Source organism: Mirounga leonina, unplaced genomic scaffold (genome assembly GCF_011800145.1).
Source record: "Mirounga leonina isolate KUSES-001 unplaced genomic scaffold, KU_Mleo_1.0 Mir_83, whole genome shotgun sequence".
NCBI lineage: Eukaryota > Metazoa > Chordata > Mammalia > Carnivora > Phocidae > Mirounga > Mirounga leonina.
The window spans coordinates 491,893-510,832 of record NW_023270826.1 but is presented as its reverse complement, the minus strand read 5'-3'; the positions used below and the strand labels follow the sequence as shown (position 1 = coordinate 510,832).

Sequence of the window (18,940 nt, the reverse complement as noted above, 5' to 3'; positions counted from 1 at the left end):
GCAGGGAGAGCTGAGGCTGCACATGGTGGGGAAACAGACTTTGCAGGATTAGTTCAGCCAAATCACTAGAAAATAAACAAATGATCAAACACTGCACTTTTGATCCAAAGACACAAATAATGTTGAAAGTAAAGTAAACAGAAAAAGACACCATGCAAGTAGTAACCAAGAAACCTGGAGTGGCTATATTAATATCAGACTTTAAAATGAAAAATATTAGTGATAAAGAGACATTTCATAATGTTAAAAGGTCAGCCTACTAAATTTCATAATGTTAAAAGGTCAGCCTACTAGGAAGATATGAAAATTAAAAACACACATGCACTCAACAGAGAACTTCAAAATACATGAAGCAAAAACAAAACTGGAGGCAGAAATAGACATTTCTACAATCACAATTGAAGACTTCGATACCCCACTTTTAATAGTGGACAAAACAATTAAGAGTATCAACAAGGAAACGGAAGACTTCAATAATACTGTAAACCAACTAGATCTAAAATACATTTATACAACACCCCACAAAACAGTAGTAGAGCACACATTCTTCTCAAAGATATAGGAACATCCGATAGGGTGGACCATATGGTAGGTCAGAAAACAAGCCTCAATAAATTTGAAAGGATTGAAATTATGCAAAGTGTATTTTCTAATCACAATGGAATGAAATTAGAAATCAGTAAAAGATAAAAACTTCAGGAATTTCACATGTATGTAGAAATGAAACAATGTACTCCTAAATAACTGAGAGAATCAATGTCAAGGGAAATAAGAAAATACCTAGAGATGATGAAAATGAAAACATAACATACTAAAATTGATGGCATACAGGCAAAGCAGTGCTCACTCATAAATTTATAGATGTAAATGCCTATATTAAAAAAGATGAAAAGATCTTGCATCAATAACTAAACCTTCCACTTTAAGAAACTAGAAAAAGAGCAACTAAAATCAAAGCAAGAAAAAGGAAATTATAATAAAGACTAGAGTGGAAATAAAATAAAATAGAACAGAAAAACAACAGAAAAATCAATGAAACCAAAACTTGGTTTTTTGAGATGATAAACAAAATTGATAACTTTATAGTTAGACTGAACGAGGAAAAAAAGAGAAGACTCAAATTACTAAAATCAGAATCTAAGGAAGAGACATCACTACATATGATACAGAAATAAAAAGAATTGTAAGGGAAAACTCTGAACAACTATATACCAACAAATTAGATAAAATAGATTAAATGAAAAAATACCTAGAGACACACAAATTACTAAATTCAACTCAAGAAGAAAGAGAACACCTGAACAGATCACTTACAAAGAGACTGAATTAGTAATGTGATTGAAAAGGAAGAAGTAAAACTACCTCCACTTGCAGATGAGATGATTTTGTATATAGAAAACCCTAAAGAATCCACTGCAAAGTTGTTTTCTTTTTTTTTTTTAAAGATTTTATTTATTTATTTATCTGACAGAGAGAGACACAGCAAGAGAGGGAACACAAGCAGGGGGAGTGGGAGAGGGAGAAGCAGGCTTCCCGCTGAGCAGGGAGCCCGATGTGGGGCTCGATCCCAGGACCCTGGGATCATGACCTGAGCCGAAGGCAGACGCCCAACGACTGAGCTACCCAGGCGCCCCGACTGCAAAGTTTTTAGAGCTATTAAATGAGTTCAGCAGGGTTCAAGATACAATAACCACATATAAAAATCAATTGTATTTCTATATACCAACAATGAACAATTAAAACAAAACTAAGAAAATTCCTTTTATAATACTATACCATCAAAAATAATAAATTACTTGGGTACGTAAGTACAAAAGTACTTAACAAAAAGTTAAGTATAAAACTTATACTCTGAAAATTACAAAACACTGTCAAAAGAAATTAAAGATCTTAAAAAAAAATCCCATTCATGGACTGAAAGACTTAATATTGTTAAGATAATATCCCCGAACTGATTTACAAACTTAATGTAATCCCTACCAAAATCCCAGCTCCTGTTTTTATAGAAACGCACAAGCTCATCCTAAAATTCACAGGAAGATACGAAAGATCCAGAATATCCATAACTATCTTGAAAAAGAAGACAAAGTTGGATTCATAATTCCCAATTTTAAAACTTGCCACAAAGCAGCAGCAATCAATGCACTGTGGTAGTGTCATAGAAGTGACAAACAGATGTATATGGAACAGAATCTTTGATTTAGAAATAAACCCTTATATTTGTCATCAGTTGCTTTTCTGACAAGGATACCATGACAATTCAATGGGAAAAGAAGAGTCTTTTCAACAAATGGTGCTGGGGCAACTGGGTATGTACAAGCAAAAGAATGAAGGAGGATTCTTACCTTGCAACTTCCTACCTCACACCAAAAACAACAAACAAAAAGGACGTTAGATCTTAATATAAGGTTTAAAACTATAAAGTTATAAAAAAGTTTATAAAACTAGTGTCCATGGCAAAAAATGTACATGAATGTTCATAGCAGCATTATCCATAATATCCAAAAAATGAAACCAACCCAAATGTCCATCAACTGATGAATGGATAAACAAAATGTAGTATATCCATACAATGGAATATTATTCAGCAATAAAAAGAAATGAAGTGCTGAGAACACACTGCAATACGGATGAACTTTGAAAACACTATGCTAAGAAGCCTGCCACAAAAGACCATATATTGTTTGATGCCTTTTATATGAAATGTCCAGTATAGGCACATCTATAGAAATAGAAAGTAGATTAGCGCTGTCTACAGCTGGGGAGTGGGAGAAGGGGGTGGTTGGCGGTAATGGGGAGTTACTGGCAATGGGTATGGAATTCCTTTTGAAGGAACTAAAATATTCTAAAATCAGGTTGTTGTGACAGTTGCACAACCCTGTGAATATACTAAGAACATGTATACTTTAAAAATGAGTAAACTGTATGGTATAAGAAGTACATCTCAAAAAAAAAAAAAGAAGTACATCTCAAGAAAACTGTTAAGAATTTAACTTGGAAGCACAATCCACTATGTGTAAATCCTGATCCTGGGGCAGAAAGGGAACTTCTCCAGTGTTCTTACTTGGTGTTTCTGTGTCACATTTTGGTAATTCTTGCAATATTTCAATTTTTTTCAGGTAAAGGTCTATCAATTAACTCATAAATCACAATTTATAAAATAAATAGAAATGTTCACCTAATACTATATAAATCTAAAAGCAGGGAGAAAAATATGTGCCATGCAGGAAAAAATAGAACATAAATCTTTACAATGCAAAAGTAAAAGAGAAATCACCTTTATATTATCTATGACCTTCCTACAATTTGTAAAAGCAGAGCTCAGATGCCTTTCATGTCAAATTTTAATCTCTCACCATTCCCTCTTATTTTTCTACTTACCTAACTACTGCTGCTAAAATGTTTGGTATATTGTCATTAGCTTAATATGTACAATAATGAACAACTAGGGAAAGAAACCAGAAAAAAACACCCATAAAATTAATGAACTTGCAACTTACATGCAACCATGTAAGAATATGTACAGAACTGGCAAAATACTGTGAGCATACTATTGGAAAATTCAAAGTGAAGTCTGCTAAGTTGTAAGCACTTCTGAATCCCTGCATATACAATGCGATAGAAGTAATAATACAAATTTTGAGATTTGAAATAAAATCTGGTGGTTGTTCAACCAAGAGGAATAGGAATCAGTTAATCTAGTCAAAGAAAATAAAGGATCTATAAATGGTCTAGGAAGATAAGAGTATAAACAACATCACTTTTCATTTTTCCTCTCTAGTCCATCAGAAAAGTACAAGCCTACCTCAGAGATATTGCAGGTTTAGTTGTAGGCTACAATAAAGTGAATACAGCAATAAGGTGTATATAAAAGTTACGTTTATACTATACTATACTATATTAGGTGTGCAATAGCATTATGCCTAAAAAAATACATACTTTAATTTTAAAAATCACTTTTGCTAAAAAATGCTAACCATCATTTGAGCTTTCAGCAAATCATAACCACTGATAATAGATCACCATAACAAATATAATGAAAAAGTTTAAAATATTGCAAGAATTAACAAAATGTGACAGAGACGCAAAGTGAGCAAATACTGTTGGAAAAATGGTGCTGATAGACTTTATCTCTTGCTCTTTGTAATAGTCTCTTTAAAGTAGTAAAGACATGAATCAAGGGGTTGGGGGCAAGAAAAGCATAGAAGAAGGGATAATAAGAACTGGCGCAATAGTTATGAAAATCTAAGGGCAAGAGAAAGGAAATGGTCAAGTTTGGGTGACTGAAATGATATTTCTAAACATAATCAAGAAAATTATGAGGAGGATCTGATTTGGGAACAAAATGGTGACCTGGGAGGAAGCAGGTAAAAATTTGTAATAGGCAGCTGCAAAATCATGACAAGAGAATTGAGAGACAAGTACAAGGAAAGAATGGGGTTAAGAAGATAGGAGAGATATCCCAATGAGGGGAATAAGTATATTAGGGGGTTATGAGGTAAAAGATGAGCCAGTGAAGACAAACTTGGAATAATTAGAGAATTAGGAGTTGAATGAGGTAATTGTAGTGCTACAGAAGCCGGGGAGAAGAACATTTTAGAGAACAGACTACAGTATTAAATTAGGGGATATAATACTCAAGGGGTTTTTAGGGCAGTGAAACTATTCTATAGGATACTGTAATGGTGGATACCTGTTAACTACACATTTGTCAAAATGCATACAATGTACAACACAGAGAATGAACTCTAATGTAAACTATGGACTTCAGTTAATATATCAATATTGTTTCATCAATTTTAACAGATGTTATCACACTGATACAAGAGATAGAAAAATTATGTGTAGGGGAAAAGGGTATGTGGGAACTCTCTGTACTTTGCAATCAATTATTTTGTAAATCTAAAACTGCTGTAATCTTTTAAAATGCTTATTAAATTAACTAAATTTAGTTAATTAGATAAAATGTTGAAGATTGAGAAAACTCTAGACTTTTTTTTTTTTTAAGATTTTATTTATTTATTTGAGAGAGAATGAGATAGAGAGCATGAGAGGGAGGAGGGTCAGAGAGAGAGGCAGACTCCCCGCCAAGCAGGGAGCCCGACGCGGGACTCGATCCTGGGACTCCAGGATCATGACCTGAGCCGAAGGCAGTCGCCTAACCAACTGAGCCACCCAGGAGCCCGAGAAAACTCTAGACTTAATGGTCAAGATACTAACCTTCAGAAGGATAGTTTCAGTAGAGCAGTGAGGTCTGGAATACATGTTGAGCAAGAGAGCAAAAGAGTTGATTCTTGCCCTCAAGGACTTGACCATTTAGTACCAAAGATAAATTATCATGGGGAAGAGTTAGGATATAAGAACTCAAGATTATTTAGAGGGTTATTATAATTGTTTTGGAAAGAAGTAATAAGAATATCTAAGAATAATAACAGTAATAATAATAATACACTGTGATAAATGTTATGACAGGGAAGTGTTACAGGGCTCTGTGAGAGCACATGGAAGATCCAAACATAGACTGGGGAGGAAGGTAAAGAGAGGTAGTTTAGGGAAAGGATTTCAGAAAACATGATGTTTAAGCTGAGACTAAAAAAATGGACAGGAGTTGTACTCTGAAAAATTTTATAGTCTAAGACCATTTCATTGTTAAAAAATAAAAGTAAGACAAAAACATTCAATTCTAGAAGAAAAAGAACAATATAAAGCTTATAAATAAATAATAGATAAAAATTAATGAGTTAGAAAACAGAATATAATAAACTAAAAACTGTTTCTTTGAAAAGATTAAGTAGATTATTTGCATCAAGAAAAAAAGCCCACTGTAATGGTGATGCATAATTAATTATAACTTTAGTTTAAAAGTTAGAAAATGTTTTTAAAATAACCATAAACATAACAATTTGTTATTGTAGTAACACCAATAACCTAAAATGTGAGGAAGAAGTAAAAATATAAAGTTTCTATATGCTATCTATCAAGTTGTAATCAGCTTAAAATAAGATGTTATAAATATAACATATTTTATATAAGCCTTGTGGTAACCACAAAGGAAAAAACTTGTAGCAGATAAACAAAAGACTATGACAAAGGACTCAAACATACTACTACAAAAAGTCTTTAAATCACAAATGAAGACATGGCATTAGTAAGTTTTTACCTCTCAACAATTACTTTAAATGTAAATAGATTAAATTCTTCAATCAAAAGACACAGAATGGCTGAATGGACAAAAAAAATGAGATCCAAATGATATGCTGCTTACAGGAGACTCATTTTAGCTTTAAGGGTGAACAGAGAATGAGAACTGAAGGGACAGGAAATAATATTTTAAGCAAATGATAAACAAGAGAAAGCAAAGGTAGCTATATTTCTATCAGACAAAATAGACTGTGAGTTAAAAATGGTAAAAAAAAAAAAAAGTTACTATCATAAAGAAAAGGGGTCAATCCATCAAGAAGATATAACAATTATAAATATTTATGCACCCAACATTGGCACACCTAAATATATAAACCAAGTACTAAAAGAAAAGGGAAATACACAGCAATACAATAACAGTTGGGGACATTAATACCCCACTCTCAATAATGGACAGATCATCCAGATAGGAAATCAAATAAGAAAGTGAATTTGAACAATACTATACACCAAATGGACTTAACAGACATATACGGAACATTCTGTCCAATAGCAGCAAATACACATTCTTCTCAAGTGCACATGGAACATTTTCTACGATAGATCATGTGCTAAAACACACAAGTCTCAACAAATTCAAGAAGACAGAAATTAGTATCACGTATCTTTTCCAACTACAAAGGAATTAAACTAGAAATCAATAAACAGGAGGAAAGCTGGAAAATTCACAAATACAGGGAAACTAAATGACACACACCTGAACAACCAATGCATCAAAGAAGGAATCAACAGGGAAATTAAAAATATCTTGAGACAAAAAGAAAAGGAAATACAATAAACCATAACTTATGGAATGTAGCAAAAGCAGTTCCAAGAGGGGAGCTTATAGTGATAAATACATACATCAAGAAAGAAAGAACTATCTCAAATAAACAACCTAACATTATACCTAAAGGAACTAGAAAAAGAAGAATAAACTAAGCCCAAAGTTAACAGAAGAAAGGAAATAATAAAAATTAGAGCATAAATAAATGAAATAAAGAATAGGAAAATAGAAAAGATGAACAAAACCAACAGCTGGTTCTTTGAAAACATAAACAAGATTAATAAACCTTTTGCTAGACTAACCACAACAAAAAAGGACCCAAATAAATATTACTATAAATGAAAAGGAGATGTTACAACTGATACCACAGAAATGCAAATGATCATAAGAGACTATGATGAACAACTATTTACCAAACAAGTGGACAATCTAAAAGAAATGCATAAATTCCTAGAAATGTACAACCTACCAAGACTTAATTATGAAAACCAGAAAATCTAAACAGACCAATAACATGTAAGCAGATGGAAGCAGTAATCAAAAACTTCCCAACAAAGAAAGGCCCGGTACCAGATGGCTTCACTGTGAATTCTACCCAACACTTAAAAGAATTAATACCAACTCTTCTCAAACTCTTCCAGAAAAGTGAAAAGGTGGGAATACTTCCAAACTCATTTTACCAGGAGAGCATTACCTTGATACCAAAGCTAGGTAAGAATACTACAAGAAAAGAAAATTAGAGGCCAACATCTCTGATGAATATAGATGTAAAAATTTTCAACAAAATACTAGCAAATAGAATTCAATAGCACATTAAAGAATCATACAACATGGGCGCCTGGGTGGCTCAGTCGTTAAGCGTCTGCCTTCGGCTCAGGTCATGATCCCAGGGTCCTGGGATCGAGTCCCGCATCGGACTCCCTGCTCAGCGGGGAGCCTGCCTCTTTCTCTCTCTCTCTCTGTCTCTGTCTCTTATGAATAAATAAATAAAATCTTTAAAAAAAAAAAAAAAGAATCATACAACATGATAAAGTGAGATTCATCCTCTGGATGCAAAGATGGTTCAACATATGCAAACCAATAGATGTTATACATCACCTCAACGGAATAAAAGATAAAAATCATACAATCATCTCAACAGATGCAGCAAAACAATTTGACAAAATTCAATACTCATTCTTGATAAACAGTCTCAACAAACTGGGTATAGAAGGAATGTACCTCAAAATAATTAAGGCCATATCTGATAAGCCCACAACTAACATTCTCTGTGGTGAAAAGCTGAAAGACTTCTTTTTTCTAAGATCAGGAACAAAATCAGAGTGCCCAACCTCATCACTCCTATTCAACACAGTATTGGAAGTCATAGCCAGAGCAATCAAGCAATAAAAAGAAATAGAAAGCATCTGAACTGGGGAGAAAGTAGTATGATTATCTCTTTTTGCACATGACATAATCTTAAACAAAGAAAATACAAAAGATTCCACCAAAAAACTGCTAGAACTAGTAAAGAAATTCAGTAAAGTTGCAGGATATAAAATCAATACACAAAATCAGTCATTTTTCTATACACTAACATATTTCTTTATTTGAAAAAGAAATAAAGAAAACAATCTCATTTATAATAGCATCCCAAAAAATTGCTCAGGAATAAATTTAGCCAAGATGAAAGATCTTCACAATGAAAACTATGAGACATTGATGAAAGATATTGAAGAACACACAAATGAAGAGAAAGATAGCCTGTGGTTCATGGATTAATATTAAAATGTTCACACTATCTAAAGTAATCCATTGATTCACTGCAATCCCTATCAAAATTCCAATGGCATCTTTTTTTTTTTTTTTTTACAGAAATAGAAAAGCTATACTAAAATTCATATGGAACCATAAAAGACACCAAATAGCCAAAGCAATCCTAAAACAGAATAACAAAGCTGGAGGCATCACATTTACTGATTTCAAACTTTATTACAAAGCTACAGTTATCAAAACCATACTGGAATAAGGACAGACACAAAGATCAATTGAACAAAACTGTGAACCCAGAAATAAACCCGTGCACGAATAGTCAACTAGTATTTGAAAAAGGAGCCAAGAGGGCGCCTGGGTGGCTCAGTCATTAAGCGTCTGCCTTCAGCTCAGGTCATGATCCCAGGGTCCTGGGATCGAGTCCCACATCGGGCTCCCTGCTTGGCGGGAAGCCTGCTTCTCCCTCTCCCACTCCCCCTGCTTGTGTTCCTGCTCTCGCTATCTCTCTGTCAAATAAATAAATAAAATCTTTAAAAAAAAAAAAGAAAAGAAAAGGGAGCCAAGAATATCAATGTAGGAACGATGGTCTCTTCACTACACTAGATATTCATATGCATAAGAATGAAACTGGACCCCTACCTTATGCCACTCACAAAAATTAACATGAAATGGATTAAAGACTTAATATTGTAAAACTCCTAGAAGAAAAATAGAGGATAAGCTCTTCGACACTGGTCCCGGCAATGCTTTTTCAGATATGAAAGCACAAGCAACAAAACCAAAACAAGTGGGACTATATCAAACTAAAAAGCTTCTGCATGGCAAAACAATGATAAACAAAATGAAAAGGCAACCTATGAAGTGGAAGAAAATATTCGCAAACTATATATATGTATCTGAAAATGGGTTAGTATCCAAAATATTAAGGAACTCATACAACTCAACAGCAATAAAACAAGTAATCCAATTAAAATGGACAAAAAGAAAAAAGAAAAGAGGACCTAAAAAAAAAAAAAATGGGCAAGGACCCAAAGAGCCATTTTTCCAAAAAGGTTATTCAAATGACCAGCACATACATGAAAAGGTGCCCAGCATCACTAATCACTGGGGAAATGAAAATCAAAACCACAATGAAATATCACCTCACACTTGCTAGAATGGCTATTATCAAAAAGACAAGAGATAACAAGTGTTGGTGAGGATATACAGAAAAGACAAGCCTTGTTGTAAACTGTTGGTGGGAATGTAAACTGATGCAGCCTTTAGGGGAAACAGTATAGAAGTTCCTCAAAAAATTAAAAACAGAACTACTACATGATCCAGCAATCCCACTTCTGGATATATATCCAAAAAAACCCCAAAATTACTACCTTGAAGAGATATCTGCATCCCCATGTTCACTGCAGCATTGTTTACAATAGCCAAGGTATGAAAATAACCTGTGTTCATCAACAGATGAATGGATCAAGAAAATGTGGTATACATGTACAGCTGACCCTTGAACAAGAGGGGTCTGAACTGCATGGGTCTATTTATAAACAAATTTTTTTTCAGTAAATACAGTACAGTACTGTAAATGTATTTTCTCTTATGATTTTCTCAGTAACATTTTTCTATAGCTTACTTTAAGAATACAATATATACCACATATAAAATATATGTTAATTGACTTTATATTATCAGTAAGGCCTCTAGTCAAGAGTAGGCTATTGGTAGTTAAGTTTTTAGGAAGTCAAAGTTATATGCAGATATTGAACTGCATGGGGATGGGGTGAGGTTGGTGCTCTTAATTCCTGTGTTCTTCAAGGGCCAACTATACAATGAAATTCAGCCATAACAAAAGGAGGAAATCCTGCCATTTGTGACAACTTGGATGAAACCTGAAGGCATTATGCTAAGTGAAATAAGTCAGACAGAGACAGACAAATATTGTATGTTCTTACTTATATGTGGAATCTGAAAAAAATGAACTCACAGAAGCAGAGCAGACTGGTTTCAGGGGTGGGGGATAGGGAAATGGGCAAAATGGGTGAAGGTGGTCAAAGGGTATAAACTTCCAGCTGTGAGATGAGTAAGTTCTGGGGAAGTAAAGTACAGCATAGTAACTATAGTTAACAGTACTGTATTATGTATTTAAAGGTTGCTAAGAGAGCGGATTTTTAAAGTTCTCATCACACAAAAAATTATAACTATGTGAGGTGATGAATGTGTTAACTAACCTTATTGTAGAAATCATTTTACAATATATATATTTATAAATCATTATGTTTAAACCATAAACTATCACAATGTTGTATGTCAATGCTATCTCAATAAAGCTAGAGGGAAAAAATTTTGAAGGGATGATATGGGAACACATAAAATAATTTTTTAAAAAGAGCAAAAAAAAAAAAATACCACAAAACTAAAATGAGAAAAGGAATATAGCGGAATTATTATATGTGTGTATGTACTAATCTGTATTAGTATGCATTGAAAACCTCAATGAAAAGGAGTTTTGTAAAAAACCAAAAAACACTGAAGTTGACCCAAGAGCTAAAAGAAAACCCAGAGGATAATAATGATGAAACAAACTGAAAGAATTAGAAATTTTACTAGTTATTCCAAATTTTCAAACAACAGATAATATTCGTTTCATGAAGCTGGCTATAATCTTAACTTTAAACATAGTAAGAACAGATAAAAAATTAAATAAATATAGAATATGCTTAGAAATGGGCTATACCCTAATTCAAAATTAAAGTCTAGTAAATTGAACACAACAGGAAGTCAAATGACCCAGTAGGTTATTCCAAGAATTATTTAATATTAGCAATCTAGTGATACTACATATAATATACCTCAGTTAAGAAAGCAAAACTATATGAAAATTTGAATAGATGCTGAAAAAGATTCCAATAACAGGATGTCCACTCTTACAACAGGTATTTAACACTGTAGTGCAAGTTCTAGTCAATGCAATAAAATGTAAGCAAAAATAGGCATAACTTTTAGAAAAGAGATTATTTGTAAGATAATTACATACCTAAACAGATCTGAATAGACAACTATAAAATGTTTAAAATAAATAAGAGAATTCACTAAAGTATTTGGATAGCAAAATATAATGGGAAAAAAATTCTATTTAGAATAGCATAACAACAATAAAATAACCCTAAAAGTAATGTCTGGGTCTCAGAATAAATGAAAAACACACCATGATTATGAATGGGAAGAATGATGATAGCAAATGTACTTATTCTCTGCATATGAAAGTTTTATTGTAAATCAAAACCAAAATATCAATGGGATTTTTTTCCTGGAAAACAAGAGCGTAATTCTAACAGGTATCCAGAAGAAAAGACAGGTGATAATATCAAAGAAAAGAAGAATATGTATGAATAGGGTGAGGAAGAAGACTGGGTCTATCAGATATTAAATTACAAAGCTATAATAATCACTAACATCTGCATAAAACTGATAGACAACTCAACAGAAATGAACAGATAGCTCTGAAATAAACCGGTTAATATTTGATAAAGGAAACATCAAATCAATGAGAAAGTTATGGATTATTCAACAAATTATGGAAATAGACTATTCTTCAATATTCAAGCTAGTTCCATTTCTTATTCCATAAACGAAAATGTATTCCAGAAGAAATAAAGAATTAAATGTAAAATAATTACCATTCCTACCAAGTAATTATGGATCTAGAAGGAAATACAGTAGAACATTTAATTGATTTCAAGACAGAATTCTCTAAGCACAATAAGGAACTGAAAAAAAACCAAAGAAAGCAGACTGAGAAATAAAATTACATAAAAATGAAAAACCTGTATGCTAAACAATATGAAGTTATTGAAAACCGAAAGCCAAACAACTAACTGGGAAAACTCCCACAATAAGTACAAAAGTTAATCCTTACATACACACATATGTAGAAGAGCTCCTGCAATTAAGAAAAATTTCCTTTTAAATAGAAAAAGGACACTAAGAGGGAATTTGAAAAAAGATTAAAATTTCTTACAAATACATGAAAGATACTAACTTCACTAGTAGTAAAGAACAATAAATTAAAGAGATACCATGATCTGCCTCCCAAGCTAGGAAAGATTTAGAAAATATGACCAATACCTTGTGTTGGCCAGACTGAAGTTATATTAGTGTTCTTACGTAATGTTGGTACTAATTAGAAATTAGTACTTAGTGAAAAGTAATTCTGTAGTATGTATGGCCTGAAATTAGTTCTTATGCTTTGATGTAATAATTCCATTTCTAGGAACCTATCCTAGGGCAAGATATTAAAAACAATGTCAATGTCCAATAATCATAGAACTTGGCACCATAAAAAATTATTTTTGAAAAATATCAAAATGCCTGAGGAAAATGCTCCCAACATGATAAAGTCCTTTCTAAAAGATAACTTACTGTATACATATTACTAGGATTCCAGTTTTTTAAAACAAAAAAATCATATGTATATCAAAAAAGACTGAAAATAAACAAATGTTCAGAATAGTGTTATAAATATATGGTTTATTTTTTTATTGTATATTTTCTATAATAACTAGAGAAACTAGACATTATTTTTAAAAGATTATTCTGAAAAAAGCTAAAACCACAAAAACCAAAGAAGTGAGTAAAGATATTTTCTCATAAAATTTGGTAGTAAAAGGCATGAAAGGGATAAACTATAGGTTGAAAGGATGGTAACTGAGGACAGTTTTGTTTTCTTTTGTTTAAAGAAATGTAACAACTGTGCTTATGGTAAAGGGGTAAGTAGAAATACAAGATAAAGATGTGGTAACTTTTTGAAGATCCTAGAGTAAGCATTGAAGGTAGGAGGTAGAAGTATAGACAGAAAAAAAAAAAAAGGTTTTTCTGAAACTGAAGGTGAGCAAGAAAAGATGGCTCAATATAGCAATTTTAAAGAGAAGTTATAAGGCGGAGTTGTTTGATATGGGAAAGGAATGAATAATCTTGTTTATTTTGCATTCCTATAGAATACTGCTGGCATGGTAGTCTGTTTCAAATGAATTCCCCAATTGTCAGAATCACTGGATTTAATTAGAGGTGTGACTAATGTGTGTTAAATATGAATGGGTGGAGGAAGAAAGGTTAGGAACTATTGTTCTACCAGACTGTCTTTCACATAGGAGGTCAAACATTTGAATTGAATCCTCAGTGAGGTTAGAGTAGAGATGATCTTTTGACTATAATGAAGGGCTTGAAGAACAAAGAAGTGGTTTATAATAATTACTCTGAGGAACAAAGTAAGAAGTGAACAAGGGATAAGAAATTTGCCAAACAGTAGAGAAGGTATTGCTGAAGTAAAGGAGCATGAATCTACAGTAACTCTCTATATCACACTGGTTTGATCATTTTCTCTAGTAATATACTGCGGCCTAGGAGTAGAGAAAGTAGATGCGAAGAATGATTTGGATCAGGGGCACCTGCATGGCTCAGTTGGTTAAGCAACAGACTCTTGGGTTTTGGCTCAGGTCATGATCTCAGGGTCCTGAGATCCAGCCCTGCATCAGGCTCCACGCTCAGTGGGGAGTCTGCTTAAGATTCTCTATCCCTCTGCTCCTCCCCCCCAACTCACACATGCATGTGCTCTCAATAAAATAAAATCTAAAAAAAAAAAAGAATGATTCTGATCAGAGAATTGATTATAGTCATATATATATATAGTCTATATATATATATATATATATAGTCTATATATATATATATACTTAAGTGGAAGAATAGTTTTGAGGATGTCAGAAATGGCATTTTTATAGCTGACAATGTGTGAGTCTGCTGACAGGACCAATGAAATCAGAGGTGGGTGGCAGACTGACTGTGGGAACAGAAAAAGAAAAAACTGGAAACACAAAAGTACAAAATACCAACTGACTAAGATGTGAGAGAGTGAGAAATGGATATTAAGTAGGTTGTGGATTTGAGATCTCAGAAATACAGGTATTCAAAGTATTGCTTTATTAATGTGTTTCTAGTTATACTGCCAAAAAACCCCATCCATAAATTTGATTTAGAGTCTAGACAAGAAAGTAACATATATACATGTCAACCTTACAGAAATTCCAGTTAAGTAATATTTTGCAGTTTCTAGTACTGGTTTCCCAGAAGTCTTGTTCATATACTATACATCAAGAACCTAGATACCATCAAAATAATGATGTAACAAGATTTTACACATCAAAACCCAAATGTAAACAGGTACATATCCAAGACCTTAATGAGAAATCAGATTTATAGCAATATAATAACCTATATCCATGTTCTTTGCTCCATTAATATTTTTTGTATGTACTAGCTTGTATTTTTTTTTTAAGATTTTATTTATTTTTTTGAGAGAGAGAGAGACAGCGAGAGCAGAAACACAAGTAGGGGGAGTGGGAGAGGGAGAAGCAGGCTTCCCGTGGAGGAGGGAGCCCGACGCAGGGCTCGATCCCAGTACCCTGGGATCATGACCTGAGCCGAAGGCAGATGTTTAACGACTGAGCCACCCAGGCGTCCCATGTACCAGCTTGTATTCACCAGTCATTTCACTTGAGACCTCCAAGACTAATCAAAAGGGTATATTTGGAATGTCTAACTATGGGAAAACCAAAGGACATTTTTTAAGTTCAGTTAGATTTCTGCCATCAAAAGAATTCTGAAATGCATTAAAAAGGTATAAACTATTCAAAGATACCAAACATTTTAATGTAGTCCTGCATTTTTTTCAAAAAGTTTATTATTTAAAGGTATAAGTAAATCAAATGTTTCTGTTCAGAAAGTCAACAATACAGTATTATTCACACATAAATAGAAATAGCTGACAGTTGCTAGTTATAAATCTGAAGGTTCTCCAACAACTTACCACTGTCTTGAATCCAAGTTCCTAAGTTCTCTAAGTAGTTTCTCATTTTTCTTCAAGAGATGAAAGCTCCTCCTAAATAGAGAGATTTATAAACATTTTCATCACCTTTGCAGTGAATGACATGACAGTCCCGGAAATACTTTCCACTCTACTCATGCAACTTTTAAACACTTTTCTTGCCTTTTCATGCTTCTAACACAAAGGAGAACAGACCCTAAAAGAAATGTAAAGAATAAATGTCATTATTTCTACCGAGGCCCTCATAGATTTCTGTCAGTGGATCATTATCTATTGATCACTTCAATTTTTCCTTGCAGATGCTGTGAGCTTCTCAAACTCATATCCAGAAAAATGGATAAAAGTACTTGCAGGTTCCTTCTCAAGAGTTTCCTAAAAATATTTAAGAAAGTTGCTCCTAATGAGAAATAAAACATTCACAAAATCTAAATCATTATCAAGTAAGCATATGTAATCCAGATGGAATTTGCTTTCTTCCTTATGTTACCTTACAGGTATTTTTTACACTATGAAGCAATGTAGACATTTTACCAAATACATTCTTTATGTGCTAAATACATACAAATTATATTCATGAAATCAATGCTTGCTGTGGTAAAATACAGCTTCCCACCTTTAATTTTTCTCAAGAGCCAATATATGAACCATCCTACAGCAAGAGAGAGTAGAATGCACTTACATGAGTGGCAATTACCTACACTTGGACATACCATAAGGCAAACTGTATTCCTGACATGTCTTCCCCATAAAGCAGAGAATACTGCCTTCTAATAAATGGAAGCGTTTAAATTAAGTAAGGTTATAAACGCTATTCAAGCAAGTAGAACTCCATTTCAGTGCTTCAACTGCATTTAAATTACTTTAAGATTTATTTGTCCAGTGATACCTGAGTTCCCCTCCTACTACAAATTGAACAAAAACAATACATTAAATAATGTCGTGTCTTCCACATCCCTACAGCTTTTAGTATCATAGAAATTTAAAGAATAAATGTATAATGATGCTTTATACTAGTGTACAACTTGGTATTTTATGTACATTATCTAAATTCTCACCACTATGTGAGGTGGGAGTTATTTCTTCAACTTATAGCCTGAAGCTTAACGGTTAAATGACTCTAACCTGGTTCTTCTGATTTAAATCTAATGCCTTTTCATTTAACTCTTACCCAACTTACATGAATACTTGGTGTTAACTGCAAGCTTTTTGCAACATGTGTAAGAAAACAAAATTTAAAAAAATGAAATACAGATTCTTTTCCTGATTTGATGATAAACCTTGAGTTAACTTCTCTGATACAAACAAGAAAAGATCATATTGTTATTTGTCAAAAAAACCCGTTAGGCTTATGTGACATAATAAGAAATATGTACTTGGGCTCTGCCCCAGTTCCTGACACAGAGCTCCTAAAACTCTTGTTATTTCCTGAGCAATGAAGGTGACAGGAACATCTTACAGAGTTCCTAAATCTCTTGCAATTTCCCTGGTAATAGGAGAATCTTCTGTTCTGATGAGGTGATGCTTGGTGGGCTCCTGGATAACTTTAGGATGGGGCTTGGTCATCTGAAGGCACAAACCATGATTAGAAGCTTGGAACCTTCAGCCACCCCTATGGGGAGGGGAGACTAGCTGGAGACTGAGTTAATAATTAATCATGCCTATGTGAAGAGGCCTCTATAACAATCCCTAAACCATGAGGTTCAAAGAGCTTCCTGGTTAGTCAACTCAAGTCAATGTGCTAGGTCGGTGGCAGACCCCAACTCCGCAGGAACAGAAGCTCCTGCACTTGGGAACCTTCCAGACTTCATCCTATGTACTTCATTTGTCTGTTCATCTGTATCCTTTAACTACCTTTTATAATAAACTGCTGAAGAGAAGTAAATGTTTTGTGAGCCATTATAGCTAATTATCAAACCTGAGGAGGTAGTTATCTGATTTATAGCTAGTTGGTCAGAAATACGGACTTTCAATTGTGTCTGAAGTGGGGGGCAGTTTTGTGGGTCTGAGCCCTCAATCTGTTTGTGCTAACTCCAGTTAGTGCTGGACCTGCCTGGTGTGGGAAACCCACCTATTTGGTGTCAGAAGTGTCATAAGAAAAAAAAGTTTTTCCTATTAGCTTACGTGAAGGTTGGAAAAATAAGATATTTTTTCAATTATATGAGCTGTAATTTCAAAGTCAGAAAGTTCTACCAGTCATTATGAAAATGTTAATAGTTAATTTATTGGGTTATCTTTTTATTCCCTTGAATCCTGATACAACTCAGTCATCTCAAAAAAAAAAAAAAAAAAAAAAAAAATCTGTCCAAAAGCCAAAGAACTAATTGGTAGATAAAATTTAGTGAGGAAAAGAAGAGAAACTAAAATGCCTGATCAAAAGATGAATAAGACTAATGTTAAAAAAAAAAATTCTCTTTTATTCTTACCTTTTGTCCCAGGAATTCATTCCCAATATACTAAGAAGCAATCTGCAATAATAAAATGCTGACTGAGGCTTTTGAGGTGTTGGTTCATCTTGCTCCACAGCTTTCATGTTTAAGTCATTAAAGTGTTTCTCAACAAATTCTTTTTCCTCTGTATGCTGCTTAAGGATAGCATTAATAACATCATTTTCCTGTTTTTCAGAAATGCACACAGGTTGTGGAGCAGGAATATTAAGTGAGATTCCAGTTCTCTGTAAGCATTCAGGACTAGTTATACCTAAATACTGCAAAAGCTCGTCAAGAACATCTTCTTCATCTCTTATGGTATCCCAAGTTGGTACAGTTTCTCTAAATCCTCTTTTAAACTGGAGGGAAATCCCATCATTTACTGTTATATCTTCTAAGCATTCATTAGATGTAGGAGGCTCTTCTGGCTTCTCTTGGCGAGACAATGAAAGTACGAGCGATGTAGCCTCTGACAAGGCACTCACAGGAGGTGGTCCATACAGAATGGCAGAATCCCATGAATATTTTCCGGAGAGATCACGTACTATGATTCTAACATTTGAATTGGCTGACGCAAGGCCAGCAGATAAACCTCCTCCAGGTATACTCTCTTCTGATCTGATCTGGATACAGGAGACTAAGGTTGTATTGTTCAACACAAAGAACTGGATATTTGGACTCTCAAAGAGTTCAGGAGAAAGTTCAGTACTTTCACTGTAATGATTGTCATGATTTTCACACACCTGACTTGTTAGCATAGCAGGACCACCACTCATTGGATAATGGCCCAAGTGATTTACCAGATGTGTAATAACAGTGCGGGCGGCTATCGAGATTAATCCTTGCTGCATTTGAGTTTTCACTAGAAATAAGAAATATAAGTGAGTGGGAATACTGCTGCTTCCTAGGAAGTCATGTTAACAA

General features: G+C 33.6%; 1 protein-coding gene across 7 annotated transcripts in view; it reads right to left on the bottom strand.

Annotated features, from left to right (window-relative positions):
• Nucleotides 1-18,940, bottom strand: part of LOC118002836 (ral GTPase-activating protein subunit alpha-1) — a 252,275-nt gene that overhangs the window by 73,188 nt on the left and 160,147 nt on the right. For 6 of the 7 annotated variants that reach the window (XM_034993443.1, XM_034993440.1, XM_034993439.1 and 3 more), the window contains 2 exons: nucleotides 18,014-18,878; nucleotides 15,573-15,644 (listed from right to left, as the gene is read on the bottom strand). In XM_034993443.1, coding sequence (XP_034849334.1) covers nucleotides 15,573-15,644; nucleotides 18,014-18,878 — 937 coding nt within the window. The other variant, XM_034993441.1, reaches the window with a different exon arrangement.